Source organism: Nicrophorus vespilloides, unplaced genomic scaffold (genome assembly GCF_001412225.1).
Source record: "Nicrophorus vespilloides isolate i.1.1-1 unplaced genomic scaffold, Nicve_v1.0, whole genome shotgun sequence".
Lineage (NCBI taxonomy): Eukaryota > Metazoa > Arthropoda > Insecta > Coleoptera > Silphidae > Nicrophorus > Nicrophorus vespilloides.
This window is the reverse complement of record NW_017099951.1, coordinates 1-20,930: the sequence shown is the minus strand read 5'-3', so window position 1 is coordinate 20,930 and position 20,930 is coordinate 1. Positions and strand designations below refer to the sequence as shown.

At 44.2% G+C, this 20,930-nt stretch overlaps 4 protein-coding genes across 4 annotated transcripts; 3 read left to right on the top strand and 1 right to left on the bottom strand.

Annotated features, from left to right (window-relative positions):
* Positions 1–79: 79 nt before the first annotated feature.
* Positions 80–2,636, bottom strand: LOC108566291 (ATP-dependent DNA helicase PIF1). The gene is made up of 4 exons (XM_017926102.1): positions 2,053–2,636; positions 1,376–1,983; positions 930–1,314; positions 80–868 (listed from the first exon to the last, which is right to left on the bottom strand). Exons 1-4 carry the CDS (start codon positions 2,339–2,341, stop codon positions 246–248), a joined length of 1,905 nt encoding a protein of 634 aa, XP_017781591.1. The 5' UTR covers positions 2,342–2,636; the 3' UTR covers positions 80–245.
* Positions 2,637–2,770: 134 nt separating this feature from the next.
* Positions 2,771–4,217, top strand: LOC108566292 (synaptic vesicle membrane protein VAT-1 homolog). Its single transcript, XM_017926103.1, has 4 exons — positions 2,771–2,887; positions 3,028–3,297; positions 3,350–3,560; positions 3,637–4,217. The coding sequence occupies exons 2-4, from the start codon at positions 3,049–3,051 to the stop codon at positions 4,185–4,187; spliced, it is 1,011 nt and encodes a 336-aa protein (XP_017781592.1). The 5' UTR covers positions 2,771–2,887; positions 3,028–3,048; the 3' UTR covers positions 4,188–4,217.
* A 1,174-nt stretch (positions 4,218–5,391) lies between these two features.
* Positions 5,392–20,722, top strand: LOC108566279 (phosphatidylinositol 3,4,5-trisphosphate 3-phosphatase and dual-specificity protein phosphatase PTEN; the record flags this gene model as incomplete). The annotated part of the gene is made up of 9 exons (XM_017926087.1): positions 5,392–5,454; positions 6,984–7,292; positions 7,353–8,413; positions 8,894–9,044; positions 19,694–19,768; positions 19,843–19,927; positions 19,986–20,089; positions 20,154–20,314; positions 20,372–20,722. Coding segments are annotated over exons 2-9 (2,091 nt in total), but the record flags the coding sequence as incomplete, so codon positions are not given.
* Positions 15,218–19,009, top strand: LOC108566288 (uncharacterized protein CG5098). Its single transcript, XM_017926100.1, has 3 exons — positions 15,218–15,414; positions 15,484–16,947; positions 17,016–19,009. The coding sequence occupies exons 1-3, from the start codon at positions 15,259–15,261 to the stop codon at positions 17,946–17,948; spliced, it is 2,553 nt and encodes an 850-aa protein (XP_017781589.1). The 5' UTR covers positions 15,218–15,258; the 3' UTR covers positions 17,949–19,009.
* Positions 20,723–20,930: the final 208 nt, after the last annotated feature.

Genomic DNA, 20,930 nt, shown 5'->3' with positions numbered 1-20,930 from the left:
AATAATATATATATGTTGGTCTTCTTTACAAATACTGTTATGTAATAATATCACAGATGACATCTGCTATTGCTCAATGAAATGTTGTCGAACGGATAAAAGAGAGAGCGCAGTCAATGCATCTCCCGTGATTGGAAGTGAGGAAATAAAATTATATATACTTAAATAAAAAAAGATAGATCTAGCTATAAAACTTAAAATTATAGTAAAATTTAACTAATTCGATGGTTGCTCGATGATGAGAATTACGTTATACTGACTAGTGGTTTGTTGGAGAAGAGTTTCTTGTTGACGGTTTTCTTCCGTTCACCTGTTGCCTTTCTGCCGGCGCCGAGCGGTATCAACATCTGCGAACTCATGGTTACTCTCATCTGCTTGTGGAAGGCAAGGACGTCGGGGTTCGCCCACACCTGTGACGCCTTGAAGTCGAGGACGCGCAGAGTCTCCAGACTCTGTGCACGAGAGAGGGCGACGTACGCCTGTCCCGCCTCGAACACCTTCGCCAGAGACATCTCGACGCAATCGAGGGTCAGACCTTGAGATTTGTGAATGGAGAAGGCCCAAGCGAGTTTCAATGGGATCTGACGTCGCGAGACGATAGCGCCGCCTGCCATCTTTATCATCCAGCGTTCATGCTTCGCCACGTACTCACGATTGTTCCGGAAGCGAACCACCGGAAGGCCGTCGCGGAAACCGGTCACCACACCCCTGGCGCCGTTCACGAGCCCCGCCGACACGTTCACGTTCTTCAGCAGCATCACCTGAGCGTCCACCTTCAGCTGCAGCTTTCCTGGCACCGGCGTCTGCTGGTCCAGCTGCTTCGTTAAATAGTTGTCGCTGTCCTGTGCGTCGTACAATTTCGCCTCACCTTTAAATCCAACATATTATATTACGTTATTGTTCCAAGTCGCAAGTTTTGTAAACATTACCTGGTAGATTCTTGATTTTCGACTCGTTAATCATATTTGCGTCGGCCATGTGCGAGCAGAGTCTTGTCGCGAGGATGCCGTCCTTCTCGATCCGCTGCTTGGAGGTCCTCGCCAACGTCTCGACAACTTCATCGGACACCTCACCTATTCGCAGTTTATTCAGTATATCGATGAACTTGCAATCGCTCTGCCTGTGCACCTGCTTCAGCTCGAACGTTTGATTCACGCACTCCTTCCACGCTTTCGTCTGGAAGCAGAAACGCTTCTTGTTCTCCTTCGTCTTCACCACCGGCGGAAGTTGCAGGAAATCACCGCACAAAATCAGCTGAATTCCCCCGAACGGTTTATCGTTCTTTCGCACGTGTCGAGCGACCGCTTCAATTTTCTGCAAACAAACAAACAATATCTTCAGTATCTCACATTCTCTTCTCGATCATTCGTTTTACCTCAAAATAATCTCCGTCTATCATCGATATTTCGTCGATGATCAGATGCTTGCATCTCCTCCAGTTGGACGAGGTCGGGGGTCTGTTTGCAACCTCCTTGGCTCTCTCCAAACTCCCATCGCTGGAGCCGATCCCAGCGAACTGATGCAGCGTTGTGCCGCCAATGTGACAGGCTGCCACCCCCGTCGACGCCGTCGCCACCGTAACATCCGGAGGTAACGCTCCAATTATCTTCCTCAGTAGATAACTTTTCCCGGTGCCGGCGCTCCCCGTGAAAAACAAGTTCTGTCCAGACAGACATGCATCAAGTACGTCTCTCTGCTCGATCGTCAATGGTTGATCAAACAGCGGCGTCGGTGGCTTCTTTGCCGCTGGACCATCTCCGCCCTCCGTCAGTTTCCTTTTTCTGCTTAGAGGAGAAGGCGTCGTATCCGTCGCCCTCGGCTTCTTCAATTTGTCAACATCCGCTGTTGTCACCGGACTGATCTCTTGATATTGCTTGGGTTTATTAGAGAGCAGTTGCGTCCTCAAAGAGGGATTCGTTTTATTATTAGCCGCAGTCCCTACATTTTGTCCTGTCATCTTGATGAACATTGTCCTCAAAAAATCTAAAACATAAACACACACAATTAATCATAGCTTTGCAAGAGCACAAAGTAAAAGGGAATTCGACTTACTTGTGAGCTGCGATGGGGGCGCGTTTGAAATGTAAATGGTGCACCTGCTCTCCTGGAACTTGATGGAGGCCTTTCCCTCGGCCATGAACTTCTTGTGCACTGCAATACCTTTCAGCTCCAGCTTAACGGGGGCCATCTTCTCCGCACCAATCTCAATGTATATCTTTCTCAATTCGTTGCGGATCAGTTTCAGCTGGGCCTTCTTGTGAGCCATCTTTCTGATGACTACACCATGGGGGTCGCACCACTCCACGTTCACCGGGCAAGCAAGAACGCTCTCGTTATCCATAATAATGTATTATATATATATCTTCGATATTCAACGACACGACACGTCAGGACAATTTTATAAAGGGAATGAGGAGAGGACGGACGGGATTTTTATATATTACAAAAAACATTCCCTGATGAGAGTTTAATCACCTGTTGACACACCATAACATAACCTAACATGCTAGTTTGAAAATCTTACCGCTAAAAATACTGCCAACATTATTAATCGAATATTCCCTAAACAAGAATGGCCGCCAATTTTCGAAAAAAAAAAATTTAAAAAATATTATTTCAAACGCTCGTCCGTCCATTCTAAACTTAGACATTAAAATCAACATCGTATGATTACCGTTACAAATTTTTGGAGACTAATTAAATATTTGACGAAGTACAATGCGCTCCAACAAAAATTCCATGATTACGATTCTCTTTTATTCTTCATTTCTTAAGTACGTCTTGTTGACACAACATCCAATATCGATGCTTTCATTGGCTTTCGATCCCATGTGCGAAGTTCATTTGTTTGTTTTAATGTGTTAATCAGCAGAAATCGATCGAAAAGGTAAATTCAGCAAAAAAACAAGTTTCATAAAGTCTCCTGTTAGTGTAGAGCTCTATGTTTTGTTTGTTCAATTTCATTTTTGTCGCGAGCCACGAGGAGCAAGAGCGACCTTGAAAAGTTTGTTGTTATTGTTGTTGCAGATTATACACATAAAGAAGAAGATGAGTTTGAAAAGAACGAAATCTGTGGTGTTGACCGGATACAGCGGTGCACCGGAAATGGTTGAGACGAGAATGACGGAAATGCGCCCACTCGATGGTCTGATCGAAGTGCAGGTGCACACATGCGGTATAAACTTTGCCGATATTTATCAGAGGAGCGGATTCCTCTCGCTCCCTTTACCATTCACCATGGGATTGGAGTGTTGCGGTATCGTCACCGCCATCGGTTACAGATCCGACAAGTTTCGGGTGAGTGATACGATGATTGTTGTGTTTACCGATTGTTTGTTCTCATCGTTAGGTCGGCGATAAGGTGATCTGCTACAACTACATGGGCGGAATGTATAGCGAGCAAGTGAGAGTCGACGAGATAAACTGCTTCAAGATACCGCGCGACATTAGCTTCGAGGAAGGCGCCTGCCTCTTCATCAACTATGTATCGGCCTATCTGTGTCTACTCGAAATCGGAAACCTTACAGACGGAAAGAGCGTCTTCATTCATTCGCTTGCCGGTGCACTAATCACTACATACATCCCATCCGTGATTCGTCCGTGATGACGTTCATCCTTTCTGCTTCGTTGTTTTAGGTGGATTCGGATTGGCCGCCGTACAGATCTGCCAGCGATTCAAGGACGTGACCATCTACGGGACGGCCTCCCCCAGCAAATTTCAGTATCTGCACGACCGGTACGGCCTTTCCAATGTAATGGTCACCGAAGATCTGATCGATGGATTCTGCGCCATGTGTCCTGGTGGTCTGGACATTGTTCTGGAGACGGAATCCGGGGACGTCAAGGATTTCCTCATGAGCCAACTGAGACCGTTAGGTCGGATGATCATCTTGGGTGCTAAATCGTCGATCGCTCGGGAAGCGATCGACAGACCGGTCGGTCTGATCAATCCCGTCGATTTGATTCTCACCAATCGCATCGTCTCCGGTTTCCATCTGGGCGTGCTGTGCGACAACAGGAAAGAGTTGCTCGAGGAAGTGTTGCAGACAGTGATCGACTGGTTGCGTGACGGCATCATTAATCCGGTCATCCATTCCATTTGGGATTCGCTCGAGTCCTACTTGGATGCAATCGCCGTGCTCGAGAGACGCAGCAACATCGGCAAAATCCTTCTCAAAATTACATAAATCTTCTACATTCGTTCCTGTTGCTGACCATTTTATATATTTAAATATATATTATTTCTATTATTCAACAATTTTAACATATTTCGATATCATCCTTCCAATTTCCATATTGGTTTGAGAAACGCTGGTTTACATTTGTTTTTCTATTGTTACAAGTTGGCACGACTGGTGTGTTTACATATGCAGCTACACAATATGTCATTTTTTGCGCACCGATTATGTCCCCCCCGTTTTGTAGGTTATAATGACAGCTGTCAGGTTATGTGCGATTGGTGTTGAATCGCAGGGTCGAAGCGATTTCCTTTTCTGATTATCGGCGTAAAAGTTCTGATAAGATCGGGGGGGTGGTGGCGCGTACCTTGCTCAGGTGGTGGATCGAACGAGCGCCCGTTTCCGAGTATTTCGAATTTGGCGCCGGGGCGGCGAGTGTGCGTGCGGCCGGTAACGTAGTCGCCTGTAACGCCAGTGTGTGTGTGTAAAGTAGGGCGCTCTCTCAGTTGTGGTGCGAGCTTGTGTCGAAAACGAACCAACAGTAGCAGCAGCAGCAGCAGCAGATGCAATATAGAGTTGGTGGCAAGGGAGCAATAAGAAGAGAGTGTTAGTGGTGGCGGTGATAGTGAGGTTTCTGATTATGTTCTTGGGATTTGCATAGAATTGTGGAGGAGGTGGAGGAGGAGACGGTGGAGTACTTGCAAGTGAAGAGAATAAGAGGAGGAGTGCTAAGGGGAGCAAGCGAAAGAGAAGAAGACCGCGTATCCTGACGGCGGAGGCATCGTCGGAGGCGGCCAAGAAACAAGGTAAAAGGAGCAGCAACAGCATCCAAACGGACGGTGCACGGCCCCCCCGGATATCGTCGTTTCCGTGGTGGTGTTGGTGGTGGCTGGACGACAGGATATGATCAAGGGCGAGCACTGCCAGATCGGAGAGGAGAACATCGGTGGTGGCGACGACGAGAAAAGGGTTGAAAAAGGAGAAGGCAGGAGCGCCTACGCCGTGCGCCAGACACTAGTGCGTCTGAGAGAGTGAGCGAGAGTTCGTACAGGACAAGAGGAGCAAGCGTTGCGTGTTTAAGTGTGTGAGTGTGTGCGAGAAGGAGAAGGAGATAAGTGAGTACGAGAGCGAGCAAGAAGGAGCACACGAGAGCAGCAGATAGTCAGTGTACGGACGACGAGATAGATAGGAAGAAGTGGAGTAGGAGTAGAAGGAAGGAAGAGCAAGCAGCGGCAGCAGCAGTGGCAGCCACCCCGTAGGAGCGCTGGACACATCGGTGAGCTTCGACGTCGACGCCGGCCAACAAACGGCTACAGCAACAACGCGCGGCCAGCAACAAGAAACTCGTCTCTTCCATCATTCGTACATACTGTATGAGTGTCTGCTGACTGGTCGTGTATATAATACGTGAGTGTGTGTGTGTTCATATACATACATATATATAAAAAGAAACTGTTCCTCGAGGGAATTTGGAACAGGCACAGTAACTTAACAATAGTAGTGATCACTTCATCCTCATCTTCATCTCTATATTACTCAGAGTGTGTTGGGAGGACCAAATGCTTTGCACCGACAGGAGTCATCATCATCATCACAAGACAGGCATCAGCCCATTTACTGTTGCGGTGCAGTGAACCTTTTTATGGGTTTGTGTCTCAGTTGCAAAGCAGCGGCTGCCCCAATTACAGGTATCTTGATACACATTACTACTAACTAACTACCAATACCACCATCTCCAATTCCATATCAAGCTATAACAAGCATTATTCATACTTTTAACTATCTCTGTTATTTCTTCGTCATGTTTTCACAATCAATGATTCATTATTTGTCTACCTTTCAATTATTGGTTTCTGCATTTCAATTCAAAAGCAATCAAACATTATAATAGTTCATTTCAATGTGAAGACTTGTTCTCTTAACATCAATCAAAACTATGGACGTTTTCTTGGATGTGCTTCATCTGTGTTTCTTCAGTATGTATCCACCACCAATATATAATCACTAATCCAATATCAAAATGTAATCGATGTTAGCAATTTGACAAGCTCAGTTAAATCAATTTTATAACAAAATCATAATAGGTTTTATTCCTAATTATATTGTTCCTAATAGCAATCTGATGCTTAGATACATTTGGACTATTCCCAGAAACTGACGAAAATGAGACGAACATTTTTTTAATGATCTTTAGTCAAGGTTCGCGCATCATCTGATTTGATTGATACCTCCTGACTGACTCATCCCAAAGAAATTGCATCACCAATGCGATCGTTTATTTCAAATTTACTGATCGAAATGTTACATTGTTTCCTGCATCCCATCCATATCTATTTTGTATGGTGTATTTTTCGGATACGCGAACGAATGCGTGTGTGCGAAACAATTGATTTAGATTTTTCTCTCTCTCTCTCTTACACACACACACATATACACAGACGTAGCCTCCCGGATTGCGTTATTTAATCACCATGCACTCTAGATCCGATGATGGTATTTGGAGTTTCGACGTGACGTATCGAATCCGTGACCCTCGCGCTTTTCTGTACGGTGATTCGTGCGGCCTTGAGCTAGCCACACGCACTCCTCGTTTCCCCCATTATTAAAAGCAGGAGGAAACAAAAAAAAAAGATATGAAAAGACGTCGACGTCGTCATCATCATGTTCGTTGTTTAGTAGGAAAGAGTGTGATGGGTGATCGGGAAACGGTTGCGGTTTCATTTAATTATGTCATCAACGATGTGTATCTTTCGTATCTGTGACGATGATGATGAATTTACTAATTTTAAAATGTATATTTTGCAGAGAAACGACGAAGCGCAAAGTTATGCGGCGGTGCGAATTCGGCGCAACTATTGACGGCCAGTGATAGCACCGGTAGCTTGAATGGGAAGCGGCACCGTGGAGGAGTGACGCTCCATCAACATCCTCAGAATCGTTACCGCAAGGAGAAAGAGGAGGTGGTGGTGGTGGAGGAAGAGGTTAAGAACGCGGTGCTCACCACGTCGACGATGGCCAACTTTAACAACATGATGTTCTCCAATTCGATCAAGGGTCTGATCAGCAAGAAGAGGAACCGCTACAAACAGGACGGTTTCGACCTGGATCTGACATGTAAGTAGATGAGTGTGTTACGTTACACATTTGTTAATATCTCTTTCTTTCTTCTCTCAGATATTCGACACAATATTATTGCCATGGGTTACCCGGCGTCCAATATCGAGGGCAAAGTGATCCGGAATCACATAGACGACGTCGTCAAGCTGCTCGACTCCAAGCACAAGGACCACTATAAAATCTATAATCTGTGCTCGGAGAGGTCGTACGATGCCACCAAATTTCACAATCGAGTAAAGATGTTCCCGTTCGACGATCACAATCCGCCCAAGATCGACCTGATCCGACCGTTCTGCGTGGACGTCCACGAATGGCTGACGGCAAACTCCGAGAACGTCGCGGCTGTTCACTGCAAGGCAGGAAAGGGCCGCACCGGCACGATGATCTGCTGCTACCTGCTGCACAGCCAGATCTACGAGACGGCCGACGACGCGCTCAGCTTCTACGGAAACACGAGGACGCAGGACAAGAAGGGCGTGACGATACCGAGCCAGGTGCGGTACATCCGGTACTACGAGAGCATGATCCGTGAGCACCTCGTCTACAGTTCGGTCAGCCTGTACGTGACCGAACTGAAGCTGGAGCCGCCGCCGACGCTGACGAGCGCGCAAGGCGGCAGCCTCTACTTCACCATCTCGTCGGCGAACTTTAAGAAGAAGTGCAAGAGCATCGTGCAGGAGGTGCGCAAAGGTGACGTGAAGTGTTTGACGCTCAAAGTGGACGCGTGCGTGCCTATAACCGGTGACATCAAAATCGAACTCTACAGTAAATCGCCGCTCAAGAAGAAGCAGTTTCAGTTCTGGTTCAACACCTTCTTCGTGCGCGACGAGTGGTCCGGCCAGACGACGGCCTGTTGCACGTCACCCGATGTCGCCGCTGCCGCCGCCTCCTCCGACCTCAACGGTTACAGCGGACAAAACGGAGGAGGAGGAGGAGGTGGAGCAGCGACAACAGCGAACGTTGGCATTCTGCACTCGCAGGTGCCTTTGTCTGCCTCCAACAACTGTAGCAGCAGCAGCAACACCGGCGAGACCTTAGTCCTCACCCTGACCAAAAGTGAACTCGACAACCTCAACAAGAAAGATAAACAGAACAAGACGTTTAGTGCTGATTTCAAAGTGAGTTTCCTACGCCAAAACGTGCACTTCTTTATTTCAAATCTTACTCTCCTATTTGGTGACTCGACGTAACTCGCGCGTTCACTATTTATACAAGCAGATAAATCCCGTCTTATCATTTGAAACGATTTGTTTCCCCTCCACTTTTCACCAGACGAGATTTTCGTTCATCATTTTTCTCACTTATTTGATTAAAATATCATTATTATTTCATACACGCATCCAGTTATCTAGAGACACGCTTCACAGTTCTCTCTCTTTCTCTCATTACTTATCTATCGGATGCGACAGTAAAATCTATTTGACAAACACAATTTAAAAACTAAAATGTATATCTTGTCCTCCTCACCAGACTGATTGTCGTCAGCTCGGAATATACGGAGTGAGAGAATGAATTGATAATGATGATGATGATCGAATCCTTCGGATTTTGGTATTTGCTGCAGCAAGAATTTGATGATGAATTTGCGTGTCTTTCAGATAATGCTGCTGCTCAGGCGACCGTCGAAGAATATTTGGATGCCGGCGCAGCAGGAAGGAATGGGACAGCACGTGATCCAGGACTCGCCGAGCGGAAGTTCAGAGGGTGACAGCAGCGACGGCGACGATGACGACGAGGCGTGGGACAGCGGTGAGTGCTCTCACTTAGTAGTAGACAAACCCTACGACGACTGACTAACTGACTGACTGATGATCGATTGATGATTGACTGACCAACCGAACGACCGATACAAAACGATGCACACAACAACATCATGTCGTTTGTTGGCGTTCTACACAACATACGTTAATAATTATTTACCAACGCATACTTTTAGTTAGTTAGTACAATTTAATTAGAGTGAGTGAATGAGTTAAGAGTGTGTTTGTGTGTATATACACATATAGGCAGACGACAGATATACGCGTACGCGATTAATTAAATTAATGTACAGAGATAGAAAGACAGTCACCGAGGTGCTGTTGTTACAGTTTCTCCTCCACTGATTTCATGTTATATTATTTGAGGAAACACTCGGAATGCAAAGTTTTTGATTCACAATCTCTATTTATCATCGCATCATCACACCATTGTTCCTTTTCATCTCTAGTATTCAAAGAGAGAAGATTTTTATTTGTTTGTTTATTCAATTATTAATTTATTTTAATTTATTTTTCCAATTGGAACAAAACGTGCAAGTTTACTTTTTAAACATTTAAGGTCGCGAATATGCTATTTTCTGTTTTATTCTTTTCTTTCTTGGTAACCTGCGATTTCCTTACTAAATTCTCTCATCCTCTCCATCTATTATTCCCAATTTGCTTCGTTGGGCGGTTGGTTTTGTCGTTGTGGTTGTTGTTGTTTTTCTGTATGCAACTATCGTCGCCCGATGGCTTCAAGATCCTTTTCAATGAAACATGTTTGTGTTGTGTGTTTTCTTTGTTTCCATGCTGCTGCAGTGGCGGAAAGTGATTCGATGATGGATCCTCGAGGTGTCGGTTACAGACTCCTCTCCGAATGCGAATTGGCATCGCAGCTCGGCGGTGGAGGTGGTGGCGGCGGCGCGCACGAACCCACGCAGCACCTTCTCGCCGCATAAACCCTAACAATAACCATCATCACAGCCACCACCTCTGCCCCATGTACATAAAATAAAGGACGGACGGGCGAGACTTACCTCCCTCCACAGCCTACTCGCTCGCCTGTCTCAACTGTCACTCCCCATCTATCTATATAAGTCTCTCACCTCACTTTGATCCATCTTCACTCTCTTTCTCTCTGTTTCCTCTCTAGCTGGATCATCATCATCGTCCCTTGTTTATTACTAATTGTGCTGTAGCAAAATAGAAATTTCTTCCATATCTTGGGACTCTGGGGAAAGTGCGCGAGAGATGAACGAACGAACACCACTAACTACTACTACTACCACCCAGTACAAATGAGTTTAAACAAGAACAAACGAAACGAAAAATAGATAGAAACACTCTGGATGAAAAAGACACAAAGAGTTGAGACTGCTAACCAACCAACAATCACCATTTCTACTAACTATCTCTCTCTCTCTCAATCTATCTATCTATTTTTTAATAATATATAAATATATTGTACAATAAGCATGTATTTTTTAAAAAAACGGTAATAAAAATTCGATGAAAATGAAGTGAACAGAGATAATTTTAAGAGAGAATGAGTGTGAGTGACGATCGACGGTCGTGTAAGTAACTCCCATTTCGTTTTCATTTAACTCTTTGCACGATTGATCCATCTTCTCAAGTTTGATAGCACTTTTCTCGTCGTCTTTTATTTGCTTTTTTTTCTTTTCCAGAAATCATTTAGTCTTTTGTGTTTATTTGTTGCTGCTATTAGTGCAGATGTTAACGCATTCATTTTTAGTTGGTTGTTGTAGTTTGGGTTTGTTGTGTCTATATACTATTCATTTTGTTTTATTTGTTTCGTATCGTTGCATTGTTTTGTTTTAAATTTTTTTGTTTTTATATATATATAATTGTTGTTTGTTGTTGTATTTGCAGGGGAGTCGACTGTGTTATGAGAGAGAAATTGGGGATATTTATATATAATATATAGGGAGAGTGTGTGAGAGATAAAGTGAGAAAAGGATCATCATCGACTTCATCTCATCTATTTCGCGGTTTTCCAATTTTCCTCTTCTCCTTCTCATCTCGTGCGAATCGAAGGCGGCGGCGACGACGACGGAACGGAACGGAAGGGTTAATCTTTTATTTTTATTTCATCGTGAACGCAGAATCATCTTCATATCATCCATTCATCGAAACAAATAGAGTTTTGTGACGCAAAAATTTGCATTTTCGCGCCCTAGAATTGTTGCCCTAAATGTCATTTGCGTGTAGCTCCATCTGTCCGTCCCTTCCTTAAACCACCTTTCACGACCCGCCCACCCCCAAAACGAACCTGACTCCTCCTCCTTAAACCACTCCCCCCGCCCTCTAAAGCAATATCAACCAATCGACGGCGTTCTTCCAAAAAAAAACCTTGAAACAAAATAAAAATTAGCGAAAGCAACAAAAAAACAAAACCCAGTTAATATTAATCACCAGTTCTTAGGGCTTTAAAGTTAACGCAAACAAATAAAGTGTATATTAAATTAACGTTTATTCTATTCTTATGTCTGTTGTAGTTTATATATGTATGTATATGTAATATTCATATCGAGAAAGCGATTAGTACAAATTTTGTTAATAATTAATAATGATTGTGTAATATTTTTTAATCTTGTGTATTGTTTTTTCTTTTCTTTTTTTTTTTTTTTCTGTGTTTAGTTTATTTTCAATTATTATTATTAATAATATTTTGTTTTTTTTTTTTGATCTCACGCGTTCGCTATTCATTTATTTTTCTTGTGAAACTTAATTTTGTGTTTTCATTTTTTTTTTTTTGGTATTTCTTGTAATACTTTTCAAATTGGAATTCAATGAAGAGAGAGAGAGAGTAAAAGAGATGAGAGAAACTAAACATCGTGACTCGACTCAATCTTGCCACAAACACACACACAATATTTGCATCCCTTTTTGTTTGCGTCTCGTTGTTTCGTTGCCTTGACAATCTCAACGATTTCTTTGATTCATTTGTTTTCTCTATAGATTTCTTCTTTTGATCTCTCTCTCTCTCTCTCTAAATATATATGTTTTTTTTTGTTTAAAATTGAATTGCAATTGATTTGTGTGCATCCACTTCGGTTGCGCCTCACAGAATTACGATTTTAGTTTCTCGTTTCCTTATATTATCATCGTCATCATCATCATCATCATTTATTTTCTTTTGTGCTTGTACGAGTGTTGGTAATAATGATCGGGGGTGGTTGGTAACACGATGACGAAAACGTAAATCGCTCCAAAATTTTTGGAAAGTGAAACATATATATATATAGATATATAATATAAAATATATTTAAAGAAATTTTTATAAACAAATGTGATAGCTTGACGCCGCGCTTCCCTTATATATTGTGTGTTATATAATTAAGTTTATCGTGTATTTTTAGGATGATGTATTTTATTTTCAATTATTTTTTTTTTATATATATATATAAATTTTATATTTCTGCCTACTCCCATTTTCCCCCTCTCATCCCCCGCTTCGGGAAAGCGCTGCGCCCTTTGACCCGATTCGCGTCATTATTTTCCCCTCATACCTGACATGTGTCATATTGACATATGTCATATTGATGTGCGTCAAAAGGTGACGTTCCAGAAAGCCAACCTACCGTTCATTATTATTCTTATTATTATTATTATTATTATAAATATTTCGTTCGTTTATTTTTTACTCTCTAAATTATTTCATAAACAAGATGGCTGTAAATTAAATTATTGTCTTATATAGATGTGTATATATGTGTACATGTATGGATATTCTCATATATGTCTTTAATATCTTAATATTATATTATATATTTTATTATATTATCGTGTAAGAGAAAAGTTATGATTGTCGAGGAGAAAATATTGTGTATATAGATTATATATATATATATCTAATATTATTATTCTTTTCTTCTGTTTTTTTTTTATTATTTTATTTTTCTTAATAATATTTGTCTCAGTTTTTATTATTTAATTAATTAATATGTACTTAGTGCCAAATATTTTAATATTTAAATATTATTCGATTCGTTTTTTTTTCTTTTCTCTCTCTTTTTTTTTCTCATTAATGCATATCTTTGTTTCCTTACATTTGAAATTAAATTGTTTTTATTTTCTCCTACCATAGCAACAACAAAAACAAGAGAATTTCAATCGCCCTATTGGTGATAGGTAACAAATGAATATATTGCCACCACAATGATTGAAAAAAAAAAGTAATTTTGTGATAGATGATTTTTTTTTAATGATATGTATAGATGTGTCCCACTTTGTTGCGGATGCTGTAAACAAGATGATTGATAGATGGCGTCCTTTTTTGTTTTTCTTCAATACGCAATGGAATCGCGAAGGCTATGATATTTGTTTGCGGACCTGCCGGTAATTTGAATTGCACAATTATTGGCAAACAAAAGAGAACTAAGGGTGGAATTCGATGGAACGATTCCTTTGCTTATTGCTGTCAGAGGACGTGTGTTTAAGTTACTTCTTCTTAAGTACAGCGTGTGTAAATTAGGAGACGAATATTTTTTTATAAATGGAAACTGATGATGTATATGTATTATGTATATACAAAAAAAATTGAATAGGATATTTAATAATTAAAAGGCTGGAGAAAGAAAAAACGAGCTTCTAAAATATTTAGATTATTATTATTTCTTTTTCCTTGAATTATATACACATATATTCGTTCTACGATTGAATAAATCTAAATTTTCGACTGACACATTTCCTTTTTTTCGCCCCATTCGAATATTATTGGCTCACCCTGTATATGTGCACGGATGATGCGCATGCGCGCGTTTGTCGTCGCCGTTTGTGCACGATGACGCGAGAGGGCGCCGCCCGTCGAATGACACCAGCTGTCATTCGGCGTGCATTTCGAATATGGCGGCCGCTTCTTTATTGCTGCTGTTCGTGTGTGCGTGTGTATGTAAGAGTTTGTGCATGTGTGTTCGTGAGTGCGTATGTCAAAAAATGATATAAATCCCGGTCCGCCATTGTGTCGTTGTCGGCGCTGGCTTCAGAGCGGCGACCATTGGAAGGAAGGAAGGAAATAAAGAACAAAGTGTGTAACGAAGGAAGGACGAAAAAACTTTAAGGAGAGTGCGTGATCGTGAGTGGATATCATACGGAGGAGTCGATTTTTGGAACGCGTCTCTCGCGAATATATATATACATATATATACGCCGCCTCTCCCCTCTTTCCACCCCGCACACATCCCTCCGTTGGCAGTGCCGTGTGTGTGTGTGTGTCGCCCTGTATCGTGCCGACGTCCAGTGTCAGTGCCACTGTGATCCATTAACCAAACCCCCCATCTCATCACGGAGGCACCGCGCACCAGGTGCAACTGCCGTTGCTGCGGTCCTCCACTAGTGTGAATGTGTGCGCGATCTGCTGCTCCGTGTCTTCGGGTACGCCCTGGTGAGGTGTTGCAGAAGAAGGTGGCCGATCGGCAGTGGAAGAAAGATAACAACGACGACGACGAGGAGGAGGAAAAAGTGTGTTGTCGAGCAGTGTTTTGCCAGATCCAAAGACTTTTCTTCTTCCTTCCCGATTGACAACATAAACAACACGTGAAGTAACCCCGATAACAATAACAATAATACCACCACGGCCATCCGCATTACCAATACCATCAACATAAACATTTCATCCCCCTGACATCATCATCATCATCATCTTGCATCGTAAGTACTATCTATCTACCTACCTACCATTACTATTCGAATTATTTACTTTTCCCTTCGTTCCGGCAGGCACTGCCCTTGCCGTGGCCTTCAACTTGTACGTTTCTCACTGCCTAATTCAAATTTGCCTTCCAATTCCCAACGAACGGACGTGGAATGTTGCACAGTCTATCCGATCGCTAATTTGTTAATTGTTTACAAAGTGCCACTCGATCCGTCAACCGACCATATGTACATAACCTTTTCTCTGCTCTGCCACTTTGTGTTTCCTTATTTTGAAACTTATTTCACTTTTCTTTAGTCAACAATTTTTGGAGTTGACCTTTAATTTGCACTCTTGCAATTAGTACATTACAGTTGATTGTTATTGTTCTCATCCGATGCGTTTGTTTGTGTTTTACAGATTTTGTCCAGTCTGATTTTGCTGCCACTCCGAAACAATTTCACACAATGACTTGTCCTAATTGTGAACAGACAGTGTGCTGTGCCTCGATTTTCTTGTGATAACCGTGATGAGCTTGTGAGAACGGGCGTGCTTGTGTGTGTTTGTGTGCATGAGTACGAGAGAGAGGTGCGCGCGAGTGTTCGTATCCATCCACCAGAGAGGATTTCCACCGAACGTCGGTTTCGAGATGTCCGGAGGACCTCCGCACCATTCCCACAACAGGCAGGCGCCACCCGGCGGAAATGCCGCGTGGAATCACTTGCAGGTATTTATTGTTACTGCTGCTGCTGCTGTCGTCTTGTAATCACTGTTTGCTGTTATTGCTGTGGCGCAGGTACCGAACTATTTCCCGAGGAGTCAGCCGCAGCATGCTCACATGTCCAATGAGCATCCGCATATGCACCAGGCACCGACGTGGCATACGCCGACCACGGAACCGCTGAAGACGCCGATCCAACCGTCGCACATCTTCAACCTGGAGCAGATGCTGTCGGAGAGGCCGTTCCCGCGTCATTCGCCCGGCGTCGACTTGAGCGTGACGCGCAACGGCAGCCAGAACGGTGACATCCCCGCAGCCCCGATCAGCCTCAGCGTGCGCGACACCAATAAGATCAACAGTCTGGCGGCGAGCGCCCTCGAAATCCAGGGAAACGAGCTCAAGTCGCTCAGCCCGGGACTGAAGTCGTCGAGTCCAGGCCTGAAATCGGCCAGTCCCAGTCTCGCGCCGGAGAAGAGTCCCAAATCCACGAAGAAGGCGAAGCGAGTCGATTCGATATTGGAGCGACTCAATCCACAGCAGGCGCCCGTCGAACCTATTGAGAAACCGTCGCCGCCACTTCAACAACATCATCATCACCACCACCTGCAACAGCAACCACAACAACTGCACCATCCCGAGGAGAAGAGCGTGGTGGCGCAGAGCAGCGTGATAGTGCAGGCGAGCAGCTCGCACGATGAGAACTCGAACTCGAGCAGCATCAGACGCGAGGACGAGGTCGTGTCACCGTACAGCAATGAGGACAGTCTGGACTCGAACAAGAGTCGACGGAAAAGGAAACCGAGCAAGACGATAAGGGTACCGGCGACCGCCAAGGAACCAGAGGCGACAGAGCCTCCGCCCAAAACGGTCGATCTACCGCCGCCAGTTGAAGAAGAACTAGAACGACCGGTCATCGCCGAAACCCCCAAGGATGTCGAGAACGAGAAGAAGATACCGGAACGACGAAAATCCGAGTCGCCGGTGGCCCGAAAGACCCGCAGAAAAACGTCATCGGAATCGGAGACAATAGACAAGATCGCGGCGATGGTGCAGGAGACAGCGAAGAAAACGGAAACTCCACCACCCACGACGACGGCGACAACAACAACAACGATGATGATGATGACCACCACGACGACGACAACTTCCTCGACCGCAACGACGACTCCAACGACGGACGTTGTCAGAAAGGATTTTGTTGAGGATAAGTTGCAGGAGATGTTTGCCGGTTTGGAGGATGCGGAAGGACCGGAAACCGTTCTATCGACGAATGCGGCAGCTGCGGTCGGAATCGTCGTTACGGACGACCCGAAAGCCACCAATTTCGACCTCAACAATTTGGCGATAACGCCCTCGACCAGCCACGACAACGTCACTTCCACGTCTGGTGATGTAACAGCAAGCGGTAGCAAGAAGCGTAACCAGAAGAAGCGCAAACTCAGTTCGGGCAAACGAATGGACAAGAAGAAAAAGGTGCCCAAGAGGAATCTGGCCAACAAAATAACAGAAATCACACCCAAGAAGACCAATTCCAAGAAGGTGAGTTATTAATGCGTCCGCCGCCCCAACCGTATATTCTAATCTCTAATTGTTGTTTGTTGTCGCAGGTTAATGGTAAGGCGAAAATCGAGGTGATCAAGGATGTTTATGCGTACGATTCCGGTAGCAACGCGTCGAGCAGCAAGTCGCGTGGGCCGTTCGTACAGATCCGAGGTCCACGCGATTCTCCGTTGAGTGTGAGTGTGATAAATACGCCCGTAAACGAGGACGAGTCTGATCGGAAGGGTGGAAGCAAGTCGAAAAAGTTCCACGACGACTCTGAGTACAGGCACAAGGTGCGATCGAAGGGACTACACTGCAGCACGCTGAGCAACAAGTACGACGCGCAGACGAAGGATGCGACGTGGATCTGCGTCTTCTGCAAGCGAGGTCCATATTCGAACGAGTTCAGTCGGGGAGTGGTCGGCTTCTACACGCCCGGAGACCTCTTCGGTCCGTATGTTATTACCAGTAACTGCGCCGAGTTCGAGCGGCGACTGGAGGATCCGTACGACAAGCAATTCAAAAGTAAAAAAGTGTGCAGGACATTGGACGGTTTGGTGAGCCCCAAGGCGTCGACGGCAGCAGCGGGTGCATCGACGGGAACGACCAAGAAGAAAAGCAGGAAGGTGTCGGAGAACAACGAGGACGTCGTCGGCGGTGGTTTTGGAGGCGGTGGCGGCGGCGGCGGTCTCGGAACAGGCAGCGACATGCTCGGCATCACGCAGATGGACGAGAAGAGCTACGAGATATGGGCGCACGAGGACTGCGTCGTTTGGGCGCCCGGCATCTACCTGGTCGGACCGAAGATCGTCGGTCTCGAGGAGGCCGTCTGGACGAGTTCGAACGTCGGCTGTTCCAGGTGTCATCTGAAAGGGGCGAACATTTGCTGTCTGCGTCGAGGCTGTCCAAGTGTCGTGCATTTAGGCTGTGCCGTTCTGCTCAATTGGCAGCTCGACGAGGACAACTACAAGGCGTACTGTTTGGAGCATCGGGTGTGATTCTACGTAATCTCGAACTGGAATACTATATCTCCGCAAAAATGTCACCACAACCACCACCACCACCCCAAAACCCCGCGTACCCCGCGCATTGTAAATACGGTGAATGAAGAAGAAAGGAATCATAAGTTTTGTTTTCGTGTTCAACACCATCACCACCTCTATCCATCCCAGCGCCGGTCAATCCTCATCCAACGTTTGTTTTTTCTCTCCGCGAAAATAAAAGCGGATCCTTGCAGATTGAAAGCATCGATTCCAAATCAAGAACAATATACATTGTATGTATGTAGATATGTACACACACGCCGCGTACACATTATAATATTAGAGCCGTTTTAAGCGGACTGACATCGTGCAGCATCTCGGTCGGAAAAGTTGATGATTAATGAAGACTGAATGATCCGCCAGGTTGCTGTGGAACATAGACTTCTTCTGCTTCTCTCTCTCTCTCTGGGTGTGTATCTGTTCATGTCTTTTCATATTCATGACGACTTCAACGATTTATTTCCACCGAGCTACTGCTCCTTTGGAATACTATGAAGTGTGTGTGCGCGTTCGGCAGAGTATGATGTAAAGGAGAAGCTCGCAGAATCTCAACATTTCGCGCGTACTTTTCCTGTGCTCTTCAAATGCAACAAGAACAAACGTGTATTAGTGATTTTGTAAATATTGTAATTTAATTAGGGACGACGACGACGATGAGTTATTGATGAAATGAAGAGGAGAGAACGACGATCGCGAATGGTGATGGTTTCTTGCATATGAAGAACAGTGAGAGAGAGAGAGAAACTGTGAATTCTGGATTTGTGCGAGAAGAAAAAACTTGAAAACTTAAAAACAAAAGAGAAGAGACACAGAGACATATTTTGTACAGGTTATTTTGTATGCTAGCTGTTTAGATCCTCTGGTGACCACTCAACCCTCAATACAACCAACAGCCCCCCCAACCTCCCCCCTCATCCACCGCGATCCTTCTAATCCTTTTACTTTCTTATTTCCTCTTTTAAGTTTATACATTTCCGTCATTGTACACATAAACACACACACACACACATACATACACACGTATATATATATATATACATACATATATATATATATTCTCTTGAATTTTATTTTGTAAAATTTACCATTATTGTATTTATTAGTATTATCATTTTAGATAAACGACAAACAAACAAAAAAAAAACAAACAAACATGAAAGGTTAATAATATTAAAAGAAAATGGAACAAAAAAAAATATATTTCACGTTTCGAAATCCACGTCTATAGTGTTTTCACACCCATCTAATCATTACGCTGTGATCATACAGTTTTGAAAATTGAGAAACAAAAGGCGCGCGCGGTTTTGGCGACATCTTTCATCAGACGTAAGCGACGCACACTTTTTGCATAAGTGCAATGACGCGCAGTAATTGGCGCTGCTGTGCTGATTAACAACAGTTAGGTGGTGTTGTTGGTGAAACACGAAAGAGTTTGTCTGCACACGTCGTCCAGTTTGATTAATGCTGCAGGTGTGGACGGGCGCTCTTTTATGAATTTTATGGAAACGAGCGGTTTCAAGAAGCGGACATCTCAAGTATAATTAGAATTTATATTAAAATGTAGAGAGTTTCGAATGACGACGGAATAAATGACTAATCCTTATGTTGGTATTTGTTGTTGTCATCTGTCAAAATCAGCTGTTATCCAGTGTTATCGTTGCTGGTGACTCATTAATTAAAATTTGGGGCTACTTTTTCAGTGGCGAACGAGCGTGGGTGGACCGCAACAATCGAACATTCCAACATGTTTAAGTCAAATTTCGATAAGCTTCTGGGTGAGCAATTCCAACTCTTTCTCTCCTGAGCAAATACTAATCTGTGTGTATATGATTCTATTATCTGTTTGCAGACAAAGCCACCAGCAATCTGCTGATGGACGAGGACTGGAAGTCTATTCTGGATATGTGCAGTCAGATAAGACAGAACGATGTCAAGTAAGTGATTGTTTAAATGTGCATTGAGTACATGTACGATTGTATGATTGCATTTCAGACCGAAACAAGTATTCGCTTCCCTGAAGAAGAAACTGATGCACAACAACCCGAACACATCCATGTATGCGATCACATGCTTGGAGAGCATGGTCAAGAATTGCGGTAAGAATGAGAGGTGTGGAATGAAAATGATTGCAAGATCTCAACGCTCTTTGCGATTTTGCAGGTGCGGTTTTCCATGAGGAGCTGCTCACCAAACCGAACTGCGAGATGTTGCACGAGGTGGTGAAAACTACACCGCATGAGCCGGTGCGGCAGAAAATGCTGGAACTGTTGCAAGCGTGGAATTACGCGTTCCGCAAACACAAAAGTTTCGCAGCGTTGAAGGTGCGTGCACACCAACAATTAGGATGGACTGAAAATATTGAAATATGGTTGTTTTAGGAAACGATGAATCTGATGAAGGCGGAGGGATTCAAATTTCCAGCAGTCAAAGAGTCTGATGCCATGTTCAGCGTGAATTCTGCACCGGCTTGGGTGGACGGCGAGGTTTGCCATCGTTGTAGGACGGCATTCAACATGTTGAACAGGAAACACCACTGCCGGAATTGCGGGCAGGTTTTCTGCAGTTCCTGCACCGGAAACAACGTGATGCTGCCGGATCTCGGTTTCGAGAAGGACGTGCGCGTCTGCAACACTTGCTACGAGAAAGTTGTTAAAGCGAACTCGAACGCCGCCACCAAAGACGCTGAATTGGAGGAGTACCAGAAGAGTTCGCTGGCCCAGCAGAGTCAGGTATTTCAGATTCTCTCTCCGTTCATATTCGATTCGTTTACTGCAGCGTTTTCCAAACTGTGAGGCGCGCCTCCCTGGGGAGGCGCGAATATTAGTAGCAGTGAGCAATTTTCCAAATATGTGCTAAAGTATAGATATATTCCTGTGCTCTTATCCATATTGCTGTAATACGCGTTCAAAGTTGAAAAATTGAAATTAGAACGTTCGA